The sequence below is a fragment of the Polypterus senegalus genome, chromosome 3 (assembly GCF_016835505.1).
Source record: "Polypterus senegalus isolate Bchr_013 chromosome 3, ASM1683550v1, whole genome shotgun sequence".
Taxonomy (NCBI): Eukaryota; Metazoa; Chordata; class Cladistia; order Polypteriformes; family Polypteridae; genus Polypterus; species Polypterus senegalus.
The window spans coordinates 290020812-290047172 of NC_053156.1; the positions used below are offsets into that span (position 1 = coordinate 290020812).

General features: G+C 41.9%; 1 protein-coding gene across 2 annotated transcripts in view; it reads left to right on the forward strand.

Moving 5' to 3' along the window:
* The window catches only part of LOC120526293 (NADH-cytochrome b5 reductase 1), a 63761-nt gene extending 43807 nt beyond the window's left edge, over positions 1 to 19954 (forward strand). For both annotated transcript variants that reach the window (XM_039749412.1, XM_039749413.1), the window contains exons 4-8: positions 447 to 553; positions 1406 to 1535; positions 8613 to 8696; positions 9069 to 9154; positions 19823 to 19954. In XM_039749412.1, the coding sequence (XP_039605346.1) occupies positions 447 to 553; positions 1406 to 1535; positions 8613 to 8696; positions 9069 to 9154; positions 19823 to 19939 (524 nt within the window). In that variant the 3' untranslated portion in view covers positions 19940 to 19954. The remainder of the gene's footprint in view (positions 1 to 446; positions 554 to 1405; positions 1536 to 8612; positions 8697 to 9068; positions 9155 to 19822) is intronic.
* The last annotated feature ends 6407 nt before the right edge of the window (positions 19955 to 26361 follow it).

A 26361-nucleotide genomic window follows, 5' to 3' on the forward strand; every position in this document is an offset into this window, starting at 1 on the left:
GAGGCTCAGTACTCAACAACTGTCTTAAGTTTTTCCTGCGTGCCTCATAGGCTACAATGTAAAGCACTTGTGCAAAAAAGAAATACTTTTTTAAAATTTATAGAAAGCAATTAACTTTAGAATACAATTTGCGTGTCAAATGCATATATAGCACGTCAGTGGAGAAATAACTTTAACTTCAAAAATACAGAGCTTATCCTTTTAAGTATTTTATTTGAACCGAGTAACAACATTTCAGTAGATCATTCTGGTATTTGCAGGGTCCAATGCCACTGTAGCCTACATTATGGAAAATCTCAGAAAAACTAGATGTTTAAATAAGAAAGGAAACCAACTGTTTGATTTTGACACAAATTGGTTTGAATATCCGTATCGGTTTCAGCCCAGCCCAATATGTACTGTACGTAAGTCTCACATCTGATTTTTCTCTTGCTGCTTTTCTAAAGGCAAACATGTGTACCTGTCGGCACGGATCAATGGAGATCTTGTAGTACGACCCTACACCCCGGTGTCCAGCGATGATGATTTGGGGTTTGTTGACCTAGTAATAAAGGTACAGTTTCTTGGATGCAATGTTACATTAAAAGAAATAATACAGGGTGCCCACAAAAACACTCCTTGATTTTAAATGGTTACAAAATCAAAATTTATTGGGATATTCTTTCACCTTTGAGGCTACAGTTTCATCAACTCATAAAGTTTCATACAGTATCAGTTGATTACATACACTCGATTGTGCGGCCCACCTGTTACTCAGCAAACACCGATGCGATAATCGAGCTCAGACCAGACTCTCCGAAGCATATCTGCCGTGATTGTGTTTATAGCTTCAGTGATGCGTTCCTGCAGATCATCCATAGTTTTGGGTATTGGAGGTACGTACACTACGTCTCTCACATACCCCCAAAGGAAAAAGTCACAAACAGTAATGTCCGGTGATCTCGGGGGGGTCACTTGAGGAACACCTGGTCATTTTGTCCAGCGCGACCAATCCATCTGTTTGGCAGGCGCTCATTGAGAAAATTACAGACAGCGAGATGCCAGTGCGGTGGTGCCCCATCTTGTTGAAAAAAGTAGTCGCCTACCACAGTGAGTTGTGGAAAAGAAGAAATGTTTTGAGTTAATGTATTTGCTGTCATCTTATTTATTAACATCTTCCAATACGTTTTGATTTTGTAACCATCTAAAATCAAGGAGTGTTTTTGTGGGCACCCTGTGTATTAATAAAAGCACAAACATTAGCTAGTAACTATTAAAAAATCTGAATTGTTATCATATGCATAGTGCTGTACTGCTTTAAAGTGTGACTGGTCACGCCTCATACTGGTTTCTCTCTTTTGCTGTCTTCTGATTATGTTCCCCGATTTCACTGCCACCGATTAATGCATATTCCTGTCACTCACAGATCTACTTCAAAAATAAACACCCCAGCTTCCCAGAAGGAGGCAAGATGTCACAATATTTAGAGAGCCTGAAAGTTGGTGATATGGTTGACTTCCGAGGACCAGGAGGTCTGCTAGAGTACAAAGGCAAAGGTAATTAAAAGCACAAAGTGTTCTTCATTAGCAATCTTAAAAGTCTAGTAGAATTAGTTTTGAATGGCATTTACTTCTGTTCTTAAATCACAATAACATAATAATAAATCTGTCTAGATCAAATGCTAAAAGTTGCATCTGTCTGTCACATAATTACTTGCAAGCTACTGGAGCCAGAACCTTGATCTTGGTCTTAGTCGAAAGTTTATGACGTGATACGCACTGGTGAAGCAAAACATTTTTTGTTATGCCAACCTTGATGAAGTTATTGAATTTTGCATCTATTTTTATGGCAAACTGATCAAGAGTGTGTGGCATGGAGGGAGAAAGAAAAGCAGCGACATCTGCTGAGTGTCAAGCAGATTGCAGTTCGAAAGAAGAAGAATGACCTCTGCAGTATCTGCTGACTGTCGAGCACATATAGCTCAGCAGCCTGCTGGTCCTCATGAAATACTTGGGCTACAACCTTCAGTCCCTGACAAAAGTCTTGTCGCTTGTGTACAAATTGACCTGAAGTGCCGCTAAAATATATTTCTAATCAAGATTTTGTTACAAGAAATGGGTCATTTCAATCCCATCAACTTTTGTAATAATGTTTCAGTGCAAAATGAAACTGACAAAAAGTATTCTAATATTCACAGCTTGGTAAAGCCCATTGAGTCAATTTTTGGCAAGACATAAGTGTTGTCGCCTTGTCATATGAGCTTCACCTGTGACTAATAATGGATCAGTTAGATCTCAGGTGTGTATAAAAAGATCCCCAGTACACTAGACCTTCACATCAACTGCAACTTGACCTCTGCAAACATGCCTAAGATTCACCCTGAGACTAAAGTGTTGATTATCAAGAGGCTGAAGACCAAATCCACTGCTGATGTGGCAAACACCTTCAATGTGTCTCAGCGTCAAGTTCAGAGGATAAAAAAAACATTTGAAGAGACTGGAGACGTTTTTGGCAAGCCCAGGTCAGGAAGACCCCGCAAGACAACTAACTGCTCGAGAGGACCGTTTGTTGGCTCGAAAATCCAAGGCTAGTCCATTTTCCACTGCAGCAGAGCTCCACGAGACCTGGTCACCTGAATTCCCTGTGTCAACCAGAACAGTTTGTCGGATTCTGTCTCGAAATGGCCTCCATGGTCGAATCAGTGCCCATAAGCCAGCACTAAACAAAAGACAATTGAAAAACCGTGTGGCATTTGCCAAGGCCCACAGCCTGCTAAAAGGGTGGACGCTGGAAAAGTGGCAGAAGGTGGATTTTTCAGATGAATCTTCTGTTGAATTACACCACAGTCACCGCAAATATTGCAGGAGACCTACTGGAACCTGCATGGAGCCGAGATTTACCCAGAAAACAGTGACGTTTGGTGGAGGCAAAATCATGGTCTGGGGTTACATCCAGTATGGGGGTATGCGAGGGATCTGCAGGGTGGAAGGCAACATCAATAGTTTAAAATACCAAGAAATCTTAGCTACCTCTTATATTCCCAACCATAAAAAAGGCCAAATTCTGCAGCAGGATGGTGCTCCATCGCATACTTCCATCTCCACATCAAAGTTCCTTAAAGCGAAGAAGATCAAGATGCTCCAGGATTGGCCAGCCCAGTCACCAGACATGAACATCATTGAGCATATGTGGGGTAGGATGAAAGAGGAAGCATGGAAGACGAAACCAAAGAATACTGATGAACTCTGGGAGGCATGCAAGACTGTTTTCTTTGCTATTCCTGATGACTTCATCGATAAATTGTATGAATCCTTGCCAAACCGCATGGATGCTGTCCTTCAAGCTCATGGAAGTCATACAAGATATTAAATTTGGATCTCACAGCACCACTACCTAATTTGCTGACATATTTTTGGATTTGCAGTAAAGTTGTTCATTTTCTGTATAGGCGACAAAACCTTTGATTAAACGATAAATCTTTTTTCAGTGAAACTAATTTATTTCAGTGCATTAAACATCATTTGGGAGGGCTTTAGCTTTTCATATGAGCTATTTCTAACACCAGTTGATTAATTAAAAGTCAGGTTAATAGCAGGAGTTTCCACAAAATAGAGAAGCGACAAGACTTTTGTCAGGGATTGTACAGTAGCTCTTGGTCTTAATGGAAAGTCTGTGACATTCTGGAAAGTGAAAATATTTATGCTCTATGCAGCCTCAGAAAGGTAAGTGATTGACAAAGTCACATGACCGAAACAAAAGTGAGACCATCTGCAGAATAGAATGTCTTGATGGGAAGTTAAGTTCATTGTAATAAAAGCTTGATTTTCTCAAACTCGTCTAATGATAATCCCGTAGGAAACGCACCATATAATTTCTAAATTCATAATCGAGTGTAAGTATTGTGTTCATGGATCATCGATCATGGCAGAAGCAAAACACTGTCTTGCCAAAATGGAAAAAGTTCAGCTTGCTCCATATGAACCATTTTTATTTAAGTAATGGAGGCCCTCGTGTTTCCTAGTAAAGTTTATTGCAAAATTTTTATTATTTCATATAACCATTGAAATTCCGACGGCATAACACCCGAGTATTGCATACTAACAGTTTGATTTTATTAAAATTGATTTCAGTGTTTACTTTTTTAAGGGCTAGCCACTAGATAGGTAGATAGATAGATGTGAAAGGCACTATATGATAGATAGATAGATAGATAGATAGATAGATAGATACTTTATTAATCCCAAGGGGAAATTCACATAATCCAGCAGCAGTATACTGATACAAAGAAACAATATTAAATTAAATAGTAATAAAAATGAAAAAAAGTAAAATAAAATGAATGTTCGCATTTACTCCCCCGGGTGGAATTGAAGAGTCGCATAGTGTGGGGTCTCCTCAGTCTGTCAGTGGAGCAGGACGGTGACAGCAGTCTGTGGCTGAAGCTGCTCCTCTGTCTGGAGATGACACTGTTCAGTGGATGCAGTGGATTCTTCATGATTTTCAGGAGTTTGCTTAATGCCCGTCGCTCTACCACAGATGTTAAACTGTCCAACTTTAATCCTACAATGGAGCCTGCCTTCTTAACAAGTTTGTCCAGGCGTGAGGCGTCTTTCATCTTTATGCGTAGAAGAGGACGCTATGTATTGCATCCTGGAAATGCTGATCTCATTTTTTGTGAGATTTTTTTTCCCATCACTTTTCAGAAACCTTAAATTAATAAAGTTGCACAGCTACTTACTATATAACTAATAGTAAAGTAACATCACCTTGACAGATTTGGCTATTCCTCTCCAGATGAGTGTTAAATAACAATGAATATTATGCATTTAAAACAGTTAGTTATAGCAATAATAAATACTGTAATAAAAACTCTGCCTGCTAATGATAGGATGTTGACCATTGTTATGAAGTAATGCAGTGCTTCCACTTATTGATGCAGGTACACTGAAATAACTAGCAGAATACAGATTACAAAAAAATAAGAGGGCTACGGATTCAAGAAGTTGGATTTGACATAAAAAGTGTTTTTTTTTTTTTGCCTGAAATTGTTGTTTAGTGTTTAAAACTTCTAACACTTTTTAAATATCCAAACTAAAGTTAACGCATACACGCTAAGGCCAACAAAAGTCAGAGTCACCAATGACCTCCTGATAGCCGCTGACCAGGACTCTCCATCACTCCTTATCCTTCTGGATCTCACAGCTGCATTTGATACGGTAGATCATAATGTTCTCGTCCATCGTCTCCACTATATAATTGGACTTTCTGGCACTGCTCTGGAGTGGTTTGAGTCCTATGTCACAGATAGGGCTGAGTATGTGGCCCTGAGGGACGCTAAGTCTCGTACACACACACACACTGTCACCTGTGGGGTCCCACAAGGATCATTCCTTGGGCCGACCCTTTTTAACATCTCTATGCTACCCCTGGGTCACATCATCGGCAGGCATGGAGTTCATTCCATTGTTATGCCGATGATACGCAGCTCTATGTGAGACTGGATTCGATTTCTTTTACACCTCCATCAACCCTTTCCTCCTGCTTGGATGAGATTGAGGCCTAGATGTCCAAGAACTTCCTTAAGCTGAACAACACCAAAACTGAAGCTCTTTCAATTGGTACCCCCCATCAACTTCGTTCCTCTGTAAATTGTATTTCCTTTTCTGGTCATACTATTACCTTCTCCCCCTCTGTTACAAATTTGGGTGTCAAATTAGACTCCCATCTGTCATTTGATACACATGTCCATCACCTCTGTTGAACTGCATTCCTTCATCTTTGAAACACAGCCAAACTCTGTCCCTGCCTCTCCTTTTGCGATGCTGAAAAGCTGCTTCATGCCTTTGTCTCCTCCAGGCTGGACTATTCTAGTGCTCTCCTCATGCGGATACCCAAGAAGATCCTTCAAAAGCTCCAACAAATGTCATTGTCAATTTTATTTATACAGCACATTTAAAACAACATAGGAATGCTGTGGCCAAAGTACTTTACAGTAATAGAATAAAAGGAAACAAACAAATAACATAAATACAAATAAAATATATGAACATAAATAAAATAAATAAGAAATAGAAGTAATGTTACATAATCACAATCAGTATTACTGAAGTTCACGGAATCCAAGTGAATAGCAATGAGTCTAATCTCGTTTTGAATTGTAGACGACTCCTTTAAGTGATAAGGTAAAGAGATCCACAGGCGAAGAGCAGCAGCTGTCCCATTTAGGGACAACAAGAGTCAACTGACCAGAAGATCTAAGCACTCTAGATGGCTGGTGTAAAGCACACAATTCAGATAAATAGGCAGGAGCGAGTCCATGTAAAGATTTAAAAACTAGCAACAAGATTTTAGAATCAATTCGAAAACTGACAGACAGCCCAGTGTAAAGAAGCTAATATCGGAGAAACAGAATCAGACTTTCTTGCCCCAACCAGGAAGCGAGCGGCAGCATTCTGGACCAACTGTAACCTGCGTGTCAGGGATTTGCTAATCCCAGAATGCAGCGAGTTGCAGGAATCCAGGCGAGAAAAGATAAAAGCATGAACTTTCTCAAGATTCCTAGAAGATAAAAAAAAGGCTTGATCTTACCTAAAAGAAGAAGCTGGAAAAAGCAACTCGTGTTTCTCAAAAGAGAGGTTACTGTCAAAGATAACACCAAGATTGCAGACTTGAGGTTTGCAAAAGACAGTGAAAGAGCCGAGAAGTCCAAGACCAATTTATGCTTTAGCTGATGGACCCGCTGTAAGCACCTCTGTTTTATTTTGATTCAGACCAAGAAAATTATTAGCCATCCAGGATCTTAGTTCAGAAAGACAGTTGTGGAGTTGATTTATTGAAGACGGGAATATAAACATGAGTATCATCAGCATAGCAGTGAAAAGACATGTTAAATTTCCTAATCCAAAGGAATGCTACAAGGATCCTGATGACGGTGCGGAAATATGAACACATTTCACCAATCCTTGGGTCACTTCATTGGCTTCCTATTCACCTCCATATTGAATGCAAACTCTGTCTGCCCACTCACCAGTGTATCCATGGAAATGCTTCACAATATCTTAAGGCACTCAATCCACTTCAAGAAACCTCCATTTTGCAAATACCTACCGCCTTCGCCCCCCGATGACCAAACTTCGTACAATGGGTGACCGAGCATTTGCAGTCGCTGCTCCATGGCTCTGGAGTGCCCTACCAGAGAATTTGAGAACACAGCAGATTGTGGGCTGTTTTAAAATTACAAATGCATTATTATTATTATTATTATTATTAAAAGTGAGTCCGGTTCAAGTTTCCTAGACTGAACACTTAATACCAGTATTCATCTTGCTAAGAATTGCACTCACTATTGCAAAAAATGAATATTCTAAAATAGTTTTCACAATTATAATTTTTATTGCCTTGCGCCCTGTGTTGGCTGGGATTGGCTCCAGCAGGACCCCGTGACCCTGTAGTTAGGATATAGCGGGTTGTATAATGGATGGATGGATAATTTTTATTGTTAAGAACATTTGAATTACCGTATATACTCGAATATAAGATGAGTTTTTCAGCACCCAAAATGTGCTGACAAAACGTTACCCTCGGCTTATATTCAAGTCAGGTCCCGCTGCCCCCTGTGCACTCAGAGAGAGAGCAAGGGCTGGCCGCATAAGGCCGAGAAGGCAGTTAAAGAATACACCGGGCTTGTTTTTAAGGAGACTGCTTCGAGCATTGTTTTAACCTTGTTGTATTTAATGAAGACTCTATTCTATTGGATTTTAACCTCCACTTCATTTCTGTTTACAGCGATTGGTTCGTAGTGTGATTTGTTGCAATGTTACTTTGCTTGGTGGTTTATTAAATTACGGATTTTTCAAATGTTCATTTTTTTCCCCTGTGCTTAAAACTCATTAAAAAAAGTGTTTTTAGTGAGCGGTTCGTAGTGCTATAGCGCAAACTTTTGCAGTGTTAGTTTTCTCTGTAGTTCCAGGTTTTCTCAGTGTTATTCAATGTTTTTACATTTAGTTTACTATTACGCTGTGCATTCTATGGTATGATTAACTATATTTGTGCCTAAAAACCTTTAAGAAAATATATATTTATATACAGTTCATACGGTCTGGAACGGATTAATTGTATTTACATACAATCCTATGGGGGAAATTACTTCGAGTCACAACCAAATCGAGTTACGATCAGAGTTTTGGAACGAATTATGGTCATGACCCGGGGGTCCACTGTACCTGGTTTGGTCTGTAGGCGGTAGAAGAACTGCTGCGGGCTCGGTGTGGTGCTGTGCAGACTCTGTGAGACTCATTCTGGGCTGTGTGCTCAATTAATGAGCTGATGCCTCAATTAATGTACGGTAATTTTAATGGTATTTATTTTTATTATTTAAACTTACCAGTAGCTGCTGCATTTCCCACCTTAGGCTTATACTCGAGTCAATAAGTTTTTCCAGTTTCTGTAGGTAAAATTAGGTACCTCGGCTTATATTCGGGGCGGCTTATACTCGAGTATATACGGTAATGATGTTTTGTGTATTTATTGATATTTCACTGTTGCATTGTGTAGTTTCCTCCTTAAAGTTGTGTTTTCAAGCACATTTTGCAATGGCCACGCTTTCTTCTTATCATGTGTCTTTGCTGTTTTAGGGGACTTTATCTTGCAGTCTGACAAGAAGTTGCCTGGTGAGAGAAGGTCTGTTAGATCTTTGGGCATGATCGCTGGTGGAACTGGTATGTAATACATGCATGGAAATTTCATACACATACATTTTTAAGCACTACTGCATAACACAAACCAAGGAGGATGAAGGGGTCATAGCATCATGATCCATCTTGTAGTCATTAGAAACACCCCCACAAGTTCAGAAGTGGAAATCCGTGTTTGATATTTTATCCACAATGACTTGTAACCACAGATTTTATATGAAGTTAGGGTTTTGTGGCCCATAAGCTCTTTCGTGCTGTGGTTTCCTACTGTAGCCACACTTCTGCTCTCCTATATCACTGCATGTTCATGGATTTATTTTAAAGCTTGGAGGTTGTTGTACCAAAATAAAGGAAGGAGCTGAATATGATACTTACCATATATGTTTTGTGTCTCAGGAATCACTCCGATGCTTCAGCTGATCCGTGCGATATTGAAAGACCCAGAAGACAAAACCCACTGTTCTCTACTATTTGCTAATCAGGTTAGTCAAAGAAAAGGATCTGTTTTAACGTGTGGAAATGAGCACTGATTCGAAGTATATATCAAACCATAACCTCACACAAATGAGAGCCCACAATTCAATTGCCTATCTGTTTAGCTGATCAATTAGGACATTAGAACAATCGAGACAGGAACAGGCCATTCAGCCCAACAAAGCTCGCCAGTCCTAGCCACCTAATTCTTCTTAAAAAATACATCAAGTTGAGTTTTGAAAGTCCCTAAAGTCTTACAATCTACCACACTACCTGGTCACTTATTCCAAGTGGCTGTGGTCCTCTGTGTAATGAAAAACTCCCTAATGTTTGTGTGAGATTTCCCTTTAACAAGTTTCCAGCTGTGTCCCTGTGTTCTTGATGAACTCATTTTAAAGTCACCATCTCGATCCACTGGACTGATTCACGTCATAATTTTAAACACTTCAGTCAGGTCTCCTCTTAATCTTCTTTTGCTTAAAATGTAGCTCAGCTCTTTTAATCTTTCCTCATAATTCATCCCCTGTAGTCCTCTAATCAGCCCTGTTGCTCTTCTCTGGACCTTTTTCTAGTGCTGTTATGTCATTTTTATAGCCTGGAGACCAAAACTGCACTCAGTACTCCAGATGAGGCCTCATCAGTGTGTTATAAAGACTGAGCAGAACCTCCTGTGACTTGTACTCCACACGTCAAGGCGCTATATAACCTGACATTCTGTTAGCCTCCTTAATGGCTTCTGCACCCTGTCAGGCAGTTGATCGTGTCAAGTCCACTGTGACTCCTAAATCCTTCTCATAAGGTGTCCTTTCGATTTTCAGACTGCCCATTGTGTATTCAAACCTCACATTTTCACTTCCCACATGTAATCCTTTACATTTACTGACATTAAATTTCATCTGCCACAAGTCTGTCCAAGCCTGTATGCTGTCCAAGTCCCTCTATGATGAATAACAGATTCCAAATTATCTGCCACTCCACCTATGTTGGTATCATCTACAAACTTAAACAGTTTGTTTCTTATATTCCTACCTAAATCATTTAAAAATATCAGTGGCACCAGCACTGACCCCTGCTGGACTCTACTCTTAACGTCTCCTAATTCTGATACGGTTCCTCTCCCATCAACCGCTGCCTTCCCGTGTCTGAGCCAATTCTGCACCCACCTACAAATATCACCCTGAACTGCCACTTCTTTTAGTTTGATGCCCAACCTTTCATGTGTTCATTAGTTATACTAGTGATGCATTTAATAAAAGTCAGCTTGATTACAGAATGATAATTGATCTTAAAAAACAGATTTCCTCATTTGAAGAGGTTAATCAACACAAAAGTAGCTGACAAATTTTTGTATTTATGTAGCAGAGATTTATTCTTGTACCCTGCAGTGGGCTGGCATCCTGCCTGGGGTTTGTCTCCTGCCTTGCGCCCTGTGTTGGCTGGGTTTGGCTCCAGCAGACCCCCGTGACCCTGTAGTTAGGATATAGCGGGTCGGATAATGGATGGATGGATGGATTTATTCTTATAAGAAATTGACATTAATATTCACAGAAATTAGACTTCTTTCATTTTTTAAAAGTGATGTACAGTTGCCTTTGCACTTGAAATGCCTTTTAAGCGTTATTAAATTTAAAGTCATATAAGAGCAGGGGTCCTGCTCAGACTGTTTTCTTTCATTTACCTCCATGTTGCTAAGATGAGTCCCACTAACCCTGAACAATTAAAAAGTGTTTCTCAAACAAACGGATGGATAGGAAAGCTTCAACAAAGTACAAAAAAATGTTATGTACCCTTTTGGTGAAATGTAGGCCACGTGTTCTGACATTTACTATGATTTTGCGATCATTTTGCTCATTTTAATTTTGGAGCTCTTCATTCTTCAAATAAATATGGAAATGTAAATGTCAATTGTCTACACTACCCAATATAAGATCTTCTTCTTCGTTTCGGTTACTTCCGTTACAGGTCACCACAGCCGATCATCTTCTTCCATATCTTCCTGTCCTCGTCATCTTGCTCTGTCACACCCATCACCTTCATGTCCTCTCTCACCACATCCATAAACCTTCGCTTAGGCCTTCCTCTTCTCCTCTTCCCTGGCAGCTCCATCCTTAGCATCCTTCTCCCAATATACTCAGCATCTCTCCTCTGCACATGTCTAAAACTTATAAATTATTGGCTGATCTGCAATGTTGTTTATAACTAAAAACAGCATTATTAATAATTGAATAGCACTATTCATTTATGTAATACATTTTCATAGAAAAGGGAAGCTAACTTTTTTTTTTTAAAAGTAAAAGCAATAATTACAATTTTTTTAAAAAGCGTATCCTTGTTTTTTATGTTTCTGCTGCTGTTTGCACCTGAATTTCCCTGTGAGATTAATAAAGTTTATCTAATCTAAGCAACATAAATAAATAAAAACATAAAGCCATATTCTATGCTTGGTATTTTACTTACCAAAAAAAATAAAATGCCTCAGACATATCAGGTAACTTTGTGTGTGTGTCGGTGCGTTTATACTGTGACCACTAGAGGGTGCAAAATCTCCAATTATGTCATTATTTTAGTCTACATCAGGGGTGCCCACACTTTTTTGGCTTGCAAGCTACTTTTAAAATATATATATATATATACAGTGGAACCTCGGTTTACGAGTAACTTGGTTTACGAGTGTTTTGCAAGACGAGCAAAAATTTTTAATAAATTTTGACTTGATAAATGAGCGATGTCTTGCAATACGAGCAGTATGAATACACTTTGTCTGCTGAGCGTCATGTGATCACAACTGAGCTGATGGTTCTTCTCTGTCTCTCCTTATCTCACTCGCTTGCCCAGCACCTCTCTCTCTCCTTATCTTGCTTGCTTGCTCGCCCAGCGCGTCTCTCTCTCTCCTTATCTCGCTTGCTCGCCCAGCGTGTCTCTCTGTTTACAGCGCGTCTCTCTCTCTCTCTCTCTCCTTATCTCGCTCGCCCAGCACGTCTCTCTGTTTACTACAGCATTGTGACTGTGTGTGTGTGCTGTGAAGTGCGAGTCCCCATCTTGCTCCCCAAAACACGAAGCTGAGTCTCAGTACTTTAACAACACCAGCTTTATTCAGCTTGAAACAGCAACAGCGCTGTTATTTATTGCAGCGGGATCTTTATAATGGTCCTTGCATGACCCATTGACGACAGGCGCTTATAGCATGTCTGTGATCTTTTTGGATGCGCTTATACGCCGAACTGCTACAGCGCTGGGAGACTGCGATTGCTTTGAGACGCTCTTCCGCGTGTCGTCCCGTTGGGTGGAATCCCACATGAGTTTAGAAACTCACACCAGCCATGATTCTTTTTAAAGGTAAAGTGCAGGTTAATTCGTATTATGTATTTTACTTTATATTTTGTATTAATCATTGTTATATGAATAGTTTTGGGTTGTGGAACGAATCATCTGAGTTTCCATTATTTCTTATGGGGAAATTTGCTTTGATATACGAGTGTTTTGGATTGTGAGCACGTTTCTGGAATGAATTATGCTCGCAAACCGAGGTTCCACTGTATATATATATATATATATATATATATATATATATATATACTGAGTATACTTTATACATGAAAAATATCTTGTCGTACCTTGCATAACTGAATAACCTTTATGGCACAATAACAATTCAATGCATTTATGGTCACTACAGTATTTGGATTTAATAATCGTCATGCGGGAAAAGGCTGACTCACATAAATAAGTAGAGCCAAATAATGCAGTCAAGCAACTTTTGATTTCAGCTTATTAAAAAATGTCCGCTGTCCGATTAACTGCGATTTTAGTTCCCTCTCCTTTCTCTTTCTCAGATCGCTTTTCATAAGGACATCAGTTTCGTAGTTTTTATGAACAGTCCTTTCCACATTTTCCTTCTTTGGAATAGCTATGATAGATTGACAGATCAAACAAACACACTTTGATTGTGACATTGTGAGAAAAAAATCCTCTTCCAATTCCACATCCAGCACATACCCTCCCGAAACAATTTTTTTAAAATCCCTTCTTTAGTCGATATAAATTGGAAGGCTAACCAGAACACAGCCGGAGTTTTGCAGTAGCTCGCGCGTTTGATCGTGAGTACGGGATGACCAGTGTGTTACAAGAGAAGAGATCTCAGACTGGCCGCCCTGTATTGTATGCCAATCAAGTGGCAAATGCCATAGGGAGGAAATATGATAGACTCACATTTAAAAAAAAAATTTTGAATGCAACGCTATCTACCTGCACTACCTTTGCGATCTACCGGTCGATCGCGATCGACTCATTGGGCACCCCTGATCTACATGGTATCATTCTTAAAGTTGCTTAATCCAATTGAAGTACTGGAATTTACTGCATTGGGTGCAAAGCAGGAATCAGGTGTGGGTTTCTTATCAGACCACTGAAGGGCCCACCCACACGTGTTTTTGAGGAAGTGAGAGAAAATTACAAATGGACATTGTGGAAAATGGACAAGCTTCATACTTGAAATGGTAGCATTTACTACTAAGCCCTTAATTTATTTAGTTTAAGTGCATGAGTTATGTTTTTCAATTACCCAATCATTCTTAAATTCTAAACAAGCTTTCTTGGTATCGAAGCTGTAAGATTAATTCTATGGGGTGTGGAGGAGTGATAAGTCTGGTAAAGGAACAATAGCCAGTACGTTCATAAACATATATACCCTTGACACATATTTTTTGGAAGTCACTGTGCACTGGCGAGATTCTGAAGGACTGGAAAATGGCAAATATCATCCCGTTATATAAAAAGGGTGACAGAGCAGATCCAAGCAACTACAGACCAGTAAGCTTAACGTGCATCACAGGAAAATTAATGGAAGGAATTATTAAGGATAAGATTGAGCAACACCTGGCAAGGACAGTCAGCATGGGGTCAGAAGAGGGAGGTCGTGTTTTACTAACATGCTGGAATTCTATGAGGAGGCAACAAAAGGATACGATCAAAGTGGAGCAGATGATATTATTTATCTTGACTTTCAGAAAGCATTTGATGAGGTGCCACATGAGAGGCTGGGCATCAAACTAAAATAAATGGCAGTTCAGGGTGTGGTGTGCAGAATTGGCTCAGACACAAGAAGCAGAGAGGGTGATGAGGGTGCCAGGAACCAAATCAGAATTGGGTGATGTTAAGAGTGGTGACCAGCAAGGGTCAGTGCAAGGACTGCTGCTATCTACTCTCTATATATAAACTCCTAAGCCTAAAAGTGCAACGATTTTGTACAACGATTTTATGTGATTGTTTTTTGGCCCCCCTAGTTTTTAATGAATATAAATGATTTACATAGGAATATAAGAAACAAGCTGGTTAAGTTTGCTGATGACACCAAGATTGGTGAAAACTTGTTAAGGGTAAATTTCACGCAAACATTAGGAAGTTTTTCTTTACACAAAGAATGATAGACACTTGGAATAAGCGACCAAGTAGTGTGGTAGACAGTAAGACGTTAGGGACTTTCAAAACTCAACTTAATTTTTTCTGGAAGAAATAAGTGGCTAGGACTGGCGGGCTTTGTTGGGCTGAATGACCTGTTCTTGTCTCGATTGTTCTAATGTTCTAATATGAAGTAAAGCTAGAGAGGGATGAAATAAGAAAGACGTCAGCCATGTTGAGCTTTTAATGTGCTGTTGAGTTGGCAATTAGTTAGGGATGAAAAGAAATAGGCTGAGGTGATTTGGGCATGTGAAGTCTAACCCCAAGAAGAGATCATGTCCTGCCATTTTCTAACCCGCTTAATCCAAGACGAGGGGTCTTGCAGGGGTTGTTGGAGCTTGTCCCAGCTAGCATAGGGTGCAGGGCAGGAGCGTTCCCTGGACAGGCCAGCAGTCCATCACAGGGCAATAAGAAGAAGTTAAGCTGTAATAAAAGTTGTGGGGCTTCATCAAACAGTCTTGACAGCAGTCACAAAATCCCTGGTTATGTCTGTAATGAAAGCAGAAGACCTTCTTGGTGTCCTTCAACAACTAGAACAATACCATTGGTGTAGATATTTCCAGAATCAAGTTTTTTAAAACACAGACGAAGACATAGTGTAATAGGAAATTGGAATTTATTTAATCATTTTTAAATAGGCAAAAGGCATAGCCTCCTCACTTTAAGAGAAGTACACAGGGTTTCCAGAGCTAATATGAATGTTAAAAGCTATGAGACATCAGTAACATTAACAAGTACAACGTTAAAGTTGTGGGCCCTTTAGCAAATTGCCCTGTCATCAAACTAATTATTAGTCTGGGAATTTTTAAGTAGGTCCGTATCTTACTTACAGCAAGTGGCCGGACCGGAGAGGAGGCTTTAATAACTTTAATAACTATTGTCATGTTTAACTTCCACAAATACAATTGTAACGTTTATTTGAAAGCTAATGGGAAGCCATAATTATACTAGTTATCGTTGTACTTTTACTGCTGTTATGTTTTCTGACCTTGTTTAAATCAGTCATGGAGCAGTAATGGAAACAGTTTGACCAGCCTGAAAATCAAGTTATTCTTGCTTGATGCAAATGAATGTATTAGCTCTTCTCCATGTGGTATATGTTAGTAAAAACACTCATTTTGAAGTATTATTAAGATGAACAAAGAAAGCCTTGTGTAGTGAACATGTGAACCACTCCAGGTAGCAATAGGTCCAAGGCAACAAAGAAAGTATGGTTTTCCAGTCCATTGCAGAACATGTTGTGGTGGATGGCCGGCTTCATATTCCGGCCCTCACCCCCAGGCCGCCAGGAGGAGCTCTCCCGACAGCATGGGCGGGCCCCGAATTCCAGCAGGGCCTCATGGACTACAATGGGATGCAAAAGTTTGGGCAACCTTGTTAATAGTCATTATTTTCCTGTATAAATCGTTGGTTGTTACGATAAAAAATGTCAGTTAAATCTATCATATAGGAGACACACACAGTGATATTTGAGAAGTGAAATGAAGTTTATTGGATTTACAGAAAGTGTGCAGTAATTGTTCAAACAAAGTCAGGCAGGTTCATAAATTTGGGCACCGTTGTCATTTTATTGATTCCCAAACTTTTAGAACTAATTATTGGAACTCCAATTGGCTTGGTAAGCTCAGTGACCCCTGACCTACATACACAGGTGAATCCTATAATGAGAAAGAGTATTTAAGGGGGGCAATTGTAAGTTTCCCTCCTCCTTTAATTTTCTCTGAAGAGTAGCAACATGGGGGTCACAAAACAACTCTCAAATGACCTGAAGACAAAGATTGTTCACCATCATGGTTTAGGGGAAGGATACAGAAAGCTGTCCCAGAGATTGAAGCTGTCTGTTTCCACAGTTAGGAACATATTGAGGAAATGGAAGACCACAGGCTCAGTTCAAGTTAAGGCTCGAAGTGGCAGACAAAGAAAGATTTCGGATAGACAGAAGCGGCGAATGGTGAGAACAGTCAGAGTCAACCCACAGACCAGCACCAAAGACCTACAACATCATCTTGCAGCAGATGGAGTCACTGTGCATCGTTCAACCATTCGGCACTTTACACAAGGAGATGCTGTATGCGAGAGTGATGAAGAGGAAGCACAAACAGAGCCGCTTGAGGTCTGCTCAAGCACATTTGGACAAGCCAGCTTCATTTTGGAATAAGGTGCTGTGGACTGATGAAACTAAAATGGAGTTATTTGGTCATAACAAGGGGCGTTATGCATGGAGGAAAAAGAACACAGCATTCCAAGAAAAACACCTGCTACCTACAGTCAAACATGGTGGTGGTTCCATCATGCTGTGGGGCTGTGTGGCCAGTGCAGGGACTGGGAATCTTGTCAAAGTTGAGGGACGCATGGATTCCACTCAGTATCAGCAGATTCTGGAGACCAATGTCCAGGAATCAGTGACAAAGCTGAAGCTGCGCTGGGGCTGGATCTTTCAACAAGACAACGACCCAAAACACTGCTCAAAATCCACTAAGGCATTCATGCAGAGGAACAAGTACAACGTTCTGGAATGGCCATCTCAGTCACCAGACCTGAATATAATTGAAAATCTGTGGTGTGAGTTAAAGAGAGCTGTCCATGCTCGGAAGCCATCAAACCTGAATGAACTAGAGATGTTTTGTAAAGAGGAATGGTCCAAAATACCTTCAACCACAATCCAGACTCTCATTGGAACCTACAGGAAGCGTTTAGAGGCTGTAATTTCTGCAAAAGGCGGATCTACTAAATATTGATTTCATTTCTTTTTTGTGGTGCCCAAATTTATGCACCTGCCTGATTTTGTTTGAACAATTATTGCACACTTTCTGTAAATCCAATAAACTTCATTTCACTTCTCAAATATCACTGTGTGTGTCTCCTATATGAGATATTTAACTGACATTTTTTATCGTAACAACCAACGATTTAATACAGGAAAATAATGACTATTAACAAGGTTGCCCAAACGTTTGCATCCCACTGTATGTAGTTTTTATGCACAGCCCTGCTGGATATGTTGGGGACCATTGGGAGTCGCTGTTGGGAGGCCCGTGGACTCATATATGCCCTATAACCCGGAAGTGCGTCATAATCCCGTGACGAAACGACGTGCTTCCGGGGTGAAGATATGGACTATTTACCCTGACCCGGAAGGAATAAGAACTTGTGGACTGTTGGGCCAGAACACCTCCGGGTCAGGGACTATTAAGGACTGTGGGAAAGCCCAGACAGGGAGCTGAGCTGGGAGGAAGGGTAGCTAAGTGTCTGGGAGAGGAGGATTGTCTGATTGCTGATTGATTACTGTATGAATAGTGTAGAGGGGAAGGTGCTTGGTGGACTGTATTATAAGAAAATAAAAGTCTTGGACTTTTACTTGGTGTTTGGAGTGGTACCTGAGGGTTCAAGAGGTGGATCAGAACCTCTACTGCTACAATGTACAAGCCCAATTTAGAATCTCAAGTTAAATAAACTCAAATGGCTTTGAGTTGTAGAAGCAAGAAGTGAGTTTTGTTTTCATCATCCCGTTATATGTGCGTCAGTAAATGTTGTCCCCGTAAGTGCAGAGGGGAAGGATGACGGAGAAAGATGGAAAGCACCCGTTAATTCACCAGATACATCCAGGACATTCTATATTTAAAAAAGAGGAGCGAAGGTGAGGTGAAGAGGAGAGACAGAAGAAAAGACAATATAACCATCCATTTCTCAACTCATCACTGCCAATCATTGCATTATGCCTGCTTTTTTTAACTACCGATCCAACATCACGATAGCCAGAGCCGAGAAACCTCAGGGTTCAAATTCATTCCAACCATTGCCAGGACTTTTACGGTGTGGTCGTTTTGTTGTCAGGAGGAAGCACAATATCACTATAGCCAGTTTCAATACCGCCGGACTTTATTCTGGACACGTGTTTCACCACATTTTCAATTGCTGTGTTTATCCAATCCATGTTTGTATTTGTGTTACGTGCTTTTGTTTATTGTTTAGGGGCAAGGGAGGGTTAAGGTAAATATTTGTATATTCATCTCTCATATAATAATTACTCACTGGTGTTTTTTCGTATAGTGCTGTTTTGCGTGCACATATACAGTCATATGAAAAAGTTTGGGAACCCCTCTTAATTCTTTGGATTTTTGTTCATCGTTGGCTGAGCTTTCAAAGTAGCAACTTCCTTTTAATATCTGACATGCCTTATGGAAACAGTAGGATTTCAGCAGTGACATTAAGTTTATTGGATTAACAGAAAATATGCAATATGCATCATAACAAAATTAGACAGGTGCATAAATGTGGGCACCCCAACAGAGATATGACATCAATACTTAGTTGATCCTCCTTTTGCTCCTTTGAGCCTCTAGACGCTGTCCTCCTATAGCCTCTGATGAGTGTCTGGATTCTGGATGGAGGTATTGTTGACCATTCTTCATACAAAATCTCTCCAGTTCAATTTTTATGGCTGCTGAGCATGGACAGCCTGCTTCAAATCATCCCATAGATTTTCGATGATATTCAAGTCAAGGGACTGTGACGGCCATTCCAGAACATTGTACTTCTCCCTCTGTATGAATGCCTTTGTAGATTTTGAACTGTGTTTTGGGTCATTGTCTTGTTGGAATATCCAACCCCTGAGTGACTTCAACTTTGTGACTGATGCTTGAACATTAACCTGAAGAATTTGTTGCTATTGGGTTGAAATCCAATCCCTGTACCTTTTGCAGAATATCAGTCTATCCCTGATGTTTTTTACATCTTTGCTGCCCTTCTTGACACCCACCAGGCCATCCTCCAAAAGTCTTCGCCTCACTCACACCTGCCTGCTGCCATTCCTGAGCAAGCTCTGCACTTGGTGGTGGTGCCCGCAGCTGAATCAACTTTAGGAGATGGTCCCGGCGCTTGCTGGACTTTCTTGGGCGCCCTGAAGCCTTCTTCACAACAGCAGGGGGAATGGGTTTTTTGGGAATAAGTTCATTTTCATGGCAAAGAGGGACTTTGCAATGAATCGCAATTCATCTGATCAGTCTTCGTAACATTCTGGTGTATATGTAAATTGCCATCAAAAAAACTGAGGCAGCAAACTTTGTGAAAATTAATATTTGTGTAATTCTCAAAGCTTTTGGCCATGACTGTACTTCAGTTGGCCCTCCAGTGGACTGCCTTCTTATTTTTTGACCCCATGTCTCCTTCCTTGTGTGTCTTACTGTTGCCTCTCTTTATTTTATTTTCATTTTCATTAGACTCAGAATGACATCCTGTTACGTGATGAGCTGGAAGAGCTTCAAGTTCGACACCCCAATCGTTTTAAACTTTGGTTCACTGTGGACAATGCCCAGGGAGGTAAGCATTTAGAATGAGAAAAGACATTGAGAAATACAATGGCATTTCATTCTGCCATTTACTGACATTTTCAGTGATACTGATTGGACTAAGCTGCTGTGTATGCCTTTTAAGCATTTAGACAAAGGTCACCACATCATCAGCTACCGTCTTGGCAGGCGAGTCTCCAGGCAGGTTCTTAAATGCCTTTTTTTTTAAACACTAGCATTCCAGAATGTGAAATAACCTACTTTCTTTCAACCTGACTTATAATTATGTATAGAATGAAAGCTCAGGCCAGGCTGAAAGAAAGTGAGTCAACCAGTGCTGTCACTTCTGGATATGGATTCACTTAGATGGATGATGTAAATTGCTGCATTTCCAGACTTCAATTCCCATGCCACCCTCCGGGTGTCTTAATCAGGTGAGCCCAGAGGAACGCTGCCACCTGCGTGTGAGGGAATAACCTGCTCCTGGTAAGCCCGTTCGCCCGGTCCTTCCATTATGACCTCCTGGCCAGGTATGAAACCTTCCTTTACTTCCTTCCTGGCACCTGCTAACCCGATATCGGCCAAATCGAGAAATGGCCAATGTCGCTGTAAATTGACCGGCCAATGTCTCGGGATTTGGCCAGCCAGTTTGTGAAATGGCGTGGGGTGATCGGCCAAAGTCAGAGTAAAAAAGGCATGAGCGATTTGTTGCACACTTGCACACGAGTGTAGCCTTGGCGGCTCTTTTTCAGAAAGCAGATGCCACTTGGTTGTTTGTTTCACAATAATTAAGATTAGGTATTGTGGAGGCAGGCCCGGACACAGACAGGCAGACACGTTCATGTGGCCCACAACATGTTTATTTACACTACTATATACAAGTAATAAGTGTCACACAACCCCAGAGTCCTGGCCTCAACACAATGCCTTGCCTTGTCTCTTCCTTCAGGCTGCTTCCTTGCCTCCTCCAGAGACCTCGTCCTCTTCCACCCGACTCTAGCCATTGTATGAAGGGAGGCGGCCCCTTTTATACTCCGCCGGATGTGCTCCAGGTGTGTCCTGGCAATCTTCCACCGACATGCCCCAGTGTGGCGGAAGTGCCTGCTGCATCCCCCGGAAGCACTCTGGGTGACCCTGCTCCTCTTCCCTCCAACACTTTCGGGTGTGGCGGAAGTGCTGAGGTCTAGGGCTCCAAAGGCATAGGGGCGCCCCCTGGCGGTGACCATAGTTCCCTACAGGATGGAGCTTCAGAGCTCTGTACCCGTGGTCACCCCCACATGGTCTGGGGAAGGCGCAAGCCCTCCTCTGGTCCTCCTGGGCGTCCCGGCCGGGTCGCCACCCCAGCCATCTCCGACAGTATATAAGTAGATTTCACATTTCTGTTATCATTTTAGCCCTAAAAAAGTGACTTAACAACAACCTATTTTATTGACCTTAAGGTTAGTGTTTGGGCGAGGGGAAGGCCGTCTCAAGTGGCGTCCATTTTCTGAACAAGACCCGCCTTGAACAGTTTCTCGTGCAGAATGGAAAACTCACTTCTGAAAATGCATCTGAAATTTTTTAAGCATCTTCACACCTTGAGCGGACAGTCTTACATCAGCACATCGGATTTTGGCCAGGGAGTTCTCGCCACTTCGCGAAATGGCTGGCCAAAGTAGCATATACACTGGTCATTTCAAGTAATTCGGACTTTGGCCACACCTCGCAGCCAAAATGCAAAACAGCCAACCAATTCAGGAGCTGGCTGAACGTCGGGTTTTGGCCGTAACATATTTCTCTATTATAAAAGAAATCTTGGGGAGGAACCTAGGGAGACGAGACGTGATCTTTTCAGAAGACAATTTGAAGTCCCGCGACAGACACTTTAACCTGCTCCCAGCTCTTAAAACAATGACAAGCGACAAGCAAAACACGCAGCTTGCCACCAGTAGAAAGCCAGCAGATGATCCAACTGCTTTTCCTTAGCATGTGTTCAGCCCCCTCCCCCTCACAATGCGAGCGGCAGAAACACGAAGTGACAAAAGGACAGTGGCTATATAGGCTTTAAAATGATCGACGGGCAGCGCGACAGCAGCAGAAAGACAGCAGATGATCCGACGGCATCTCCTTAGCATGCATTCAGCCACCCCCCCCTTCACAACGCGAGCAGCGTTATACGCCCTGCGAGAAAGAGACAAGGCAGTGAGACATCATTTAAAACAAGTCCACAGACATCTAACCTAGCAGTTGTTGGATTGCTTTTGGCAGACACATCATGTGCTCCCAGCTCTTAAAACAATGACAAGCAAAACACGCAGCTCGCCAGCAGCAGAAAGCCAGCAGATGATCTGACGGCTTCTCCTTAGTGTGTGTTTAGCCACCCTAATTCCCCCTCACCCCTTAATAACGTGAGCGGCAGGGACGGAAAGTAGCAAAAGGACAGCTGCTGGACAGGCTTTGAAATAATCAGGCAGCGAGACAAGAAGAATACGCAGCTCTCCAGCAGCAGAAAGACAGCAGATGATCCGACGGCATCTCCTTAGCATGCGTTCAGGCACCCCCTTCACAACGCGAGCAGCGTTATACGCCCTGCGAGAAAGAGACAAGGCAGTGAGACATCATTTAAAACAAGTCCACAGACATCTAACCTAGCAGTTGTTGGATTGCTTTTGGCAGACAGACATCATGTGCTCCCAGCTCTTAAAACAATGACAAGCGACAAGCAAATCATGCAGCTCGCCAGCAGCAGAAAGCCAGCAGATGATCTGACGGCTTCTCCTTAGCGTGTGTTTAGCCGCCCCCCCCTTCACAACGCGAGCAGTGTTATACGCCCTGTGAGAAAGAGACAAGGCAGTGAGACATCATTTAAAACAAGTCCACAGACATCTAACCTAGCAGTTGTTGGATTGCTTTTGGCAGACAGACATCATGTGCTCCCAGCTCTTAAAACAATGACAAGCGACAAGCAAAACACGCAGCTCGCCAGCAGCAGAAAGCCAGCAGATGATCTGACAGCTTCTCGTTAGCATGTGTTTAGCCACCCTAATTCCCCCTCACCCCTTAATAACGTGAGCAGCAGGGACGCAAAGTAGCAAAAGGACAGCTGCTGGACGGGCTTTGAAATGATCAGGCAGCGAGACAAGCAGAATACGCAGCTCGCCAGCAGCAGAAAGACAGCAGATGATCCGACGGCATCTCCTTAGCGTGCATTCAGCCGCTCCCCCTTCACAACACCAGCAGCGTTATACGTCCTGCGAGAACGATTTAACCATGCCTGTGGCTGGTAATAAAGGACAAGTATTGTTTTTACAAAAGTTTTAAAGTAAAAGTGAAAATAGTGCATATGTAACAATTCTCATGAAAATAACAAACTCTTTAAATTGTATATCCGGTAAACCAAACCCAGGGGTGGGCGAGCAAAGCAAAGTGTTGTCGTTTCTACACAGTGTGATTGAATTGTTTGCAAATCTCCTTAAATGAAAGTCTGCCATGTGCACTTTTATTACGTCTGAATTGTTCGATTTGTAATTTTAGGAAGAAGTCAAGGAACAATGCGTCTTTGTCCCAAATATTATGGAGGGCTCTGTATACTGTAACAAGATTTTTAAAGAGAGACTCATTTGGAACACAGGACTTGTCTCGGGTGGTGCCCCTATTTAACGGGTGTTCCTTTGCAGAACTTGTGCCATCATGTTGATGTCTTTTCTTTTAGCCTGCCACACAAATACTCTCTATTTACAGTCGTGTGAAAAAGTAAGTACACCCCATGGACTTTTTCAACATATTTGAATAGGCAATCATTAGGGCTTCATGTGAATAGTGCCTGGAGGTAAAGGTAATGTACTTCAACAAATGATATAACAATATTGACATGCTGTGTTCATTTTCATAATCTAAATATGAACGAAAATGGCAGATTTGCCATGTGGAAAATGTAATTACACCCCTTTATTATCACCATTTCAAATCCATGCATTTAGAATAAGTTGTTCCAGATGAGGTGTCAAAGATTAACTAGATACTGTTAGTAGATATGCTGTCTTATTTAAGAGGTCTGGTGTACGCTTTACCATTGATGTGTGTGGTGCCATCATGTTAGACCACTCTAAGGGCTCGTTTATACTTCACGCTCAGAACGCGTACGCACACGCATCATGGCTGCCACGCATTCCCAGTGTTCATTTGACGTGTCCTCTTGTGACAATGCGGGTTCTGCTCCTTGCTCCCATCTGCTGTTTGGGAGCCCTTGAACCCTACACCGTCGGTAATGTTACCGATGAGCTAGACAGTGAGGTAATAACAATGGAGCAAGGGGATGGTGTATAAAAGTGCTTTTATTTAAAACGATAAAAACAAAAGATTGTTCAAATAAGTGCAGTGCTTCAAAAGTTCAATGAATAAATAATCCAATAAAAGCAAGTGAAAACGTGGAGGTTAAAAACAATAAATAGGAAAAAGTCTTAAAACAACGAGGTTAAGATATAACACAGGGAGCATTCCTTTAAAACCAACAAGAAGCCCGGTGCCTTAATACCTGCGACTCCCCTGCTACCCTCGTCTGGGCTTCTCAATAGGGTAGTCGCCCTACTTGCAGCTGACCTTCTCTGCTACTGACTGGTCGGTCGCCTTTCCGATCCTTGGCTCTGGTAGGCACCACCAGACAGCGACTTGGGATTCCCCTAACGACCAAGGCTCTCACGTTGGGGACACCACATCCCAAGTCCCGACTCCCGCTGCCTTCCGCGGAGAGTCCTCCGCCTTCCAGTCACTCCCGCCCTCCAAAGTAAACTCTGCGGGAGTGACCACAACTACTACTTCCCCGGGTGTCGGCCAAACACCCAGGCTGCCTGCCCAGCTGCCGTGAGCCTGCTCTCGCTCGTTCTCCTGCACCGGCTTTCTCTTTCTCTTCTCACTGCTTCCTGCTTTCCTCTACAACCTCCGTTCTCTTTTTTTCCTTTCTCCCCTTAACCGTCTCGGGCTTCTCTTTATAATGGACAACTACGATGTGGACAGTCCCTCACCTGTGCACCCACACCGCAAATCGCCCCGAGAACCGCTTCAACCACACTACCACGCCACCTCGCTCAGCCGCGAGCACGGTGATTATTTATTTAAAACGGACCTTTGCTGAGAGCTGTGGACCCGCTATACCACACCTCTGGGCAGATCCTCAGAAATGAATGCGACGCGTGCGCAAGTTGTAGTCCCAGCAAAAAGTCGGGGGGGCGCAGTGTGATAAAAGTTGGAATGTGACGTCAGAGTGTCTGGTTACTATCTACATGGGACAGAAAGCCGGCTGCTTTGCAGATCCTCTGGGATCGATGTGCCCGCTTCGATGTTTGCTGAATGGTTTCAATGTGGTGAAGCAAAATACAGCAACATACAGATTAATTTGTGGTGCTTTTATATTCAAGCGTCGCATATTCCCCATTGTAATGACACGATACATTTTAAAAGTCTCACCTACCATCTTTAGTGCCATCCTTTTTTATCTGGGGCTTCCTCCTGACCTGACAGCAACGGCAAACAGCAATAGATCGCCACACTGAGCACATTAAATGTATGACATTCCAACTCTCTGCACATTTAGAATCCTTAGATTTATACCGGATATCAATTTCATGATGAAATGCATTAAAGTCTGTATGTTACATTTTACAGATAAATCGTTAATTTCATTTAAATAATGAATACTGTTAATAATTAAACACACGTGGGTGACACGGTGACAGAGCAGTAGCGCTGCTGTCTCGCAGGGAGTCACGTCGCTGACATTCCCTGCCTGGAGTTTGCATGTTTTCCTGCTGGGTTTCCACACTGTGCTCCGGTTTTCTTCCAAAGATATGCAGGTTTGGTGGCACTAAAATGACGCCAGTGTATGTGAGTGCTTGTATTCATTCACCTTGTGATGAGCTGATGCCCCGTCCAGGGATTGTTTCTGCCTCGTGCCCAATGCTAGCTGGAATGGGCACATCCCTGGATTGACGGATTTAATCATTAAACATCCAGAGATATTGCGATAAGGTGTCATCGGAATTTAATGGATGTTCCAGGCAAATCACAACACCGCAAAGCCGAACCTGTTCTCACTGTGATAATATCTCACGCTGCCACCTGGTGGATTCTTCCAGATTTAGTAAAACGCTTGCGTAGCAGGAACGTCCGCTGAAGCATGCGTCGCATGAAGTATAAACCCTGGCCTAAGGCCCTCAGAAAGAAGGTTTTGTCAGGCAGTGGGGTTTAAAAAGATCAACAAATTATTTGAGATCAATCATTCCACTGTAAGGGAAATCATATGCAAGTGCTTTCGATTTTAAACAACTAGATAGATAGATAGATAGATAGATAGATATGGAAGGCACTATATGATAGATAGATAGATAGATATGGAAGGCACTATATGATAGATAGATAGATATGAAAGGCACTATATGTTAGATCAGTGATTCCCAACCACTGTGCCGCGGCACATTAGTGTGCCGTGAGAGATC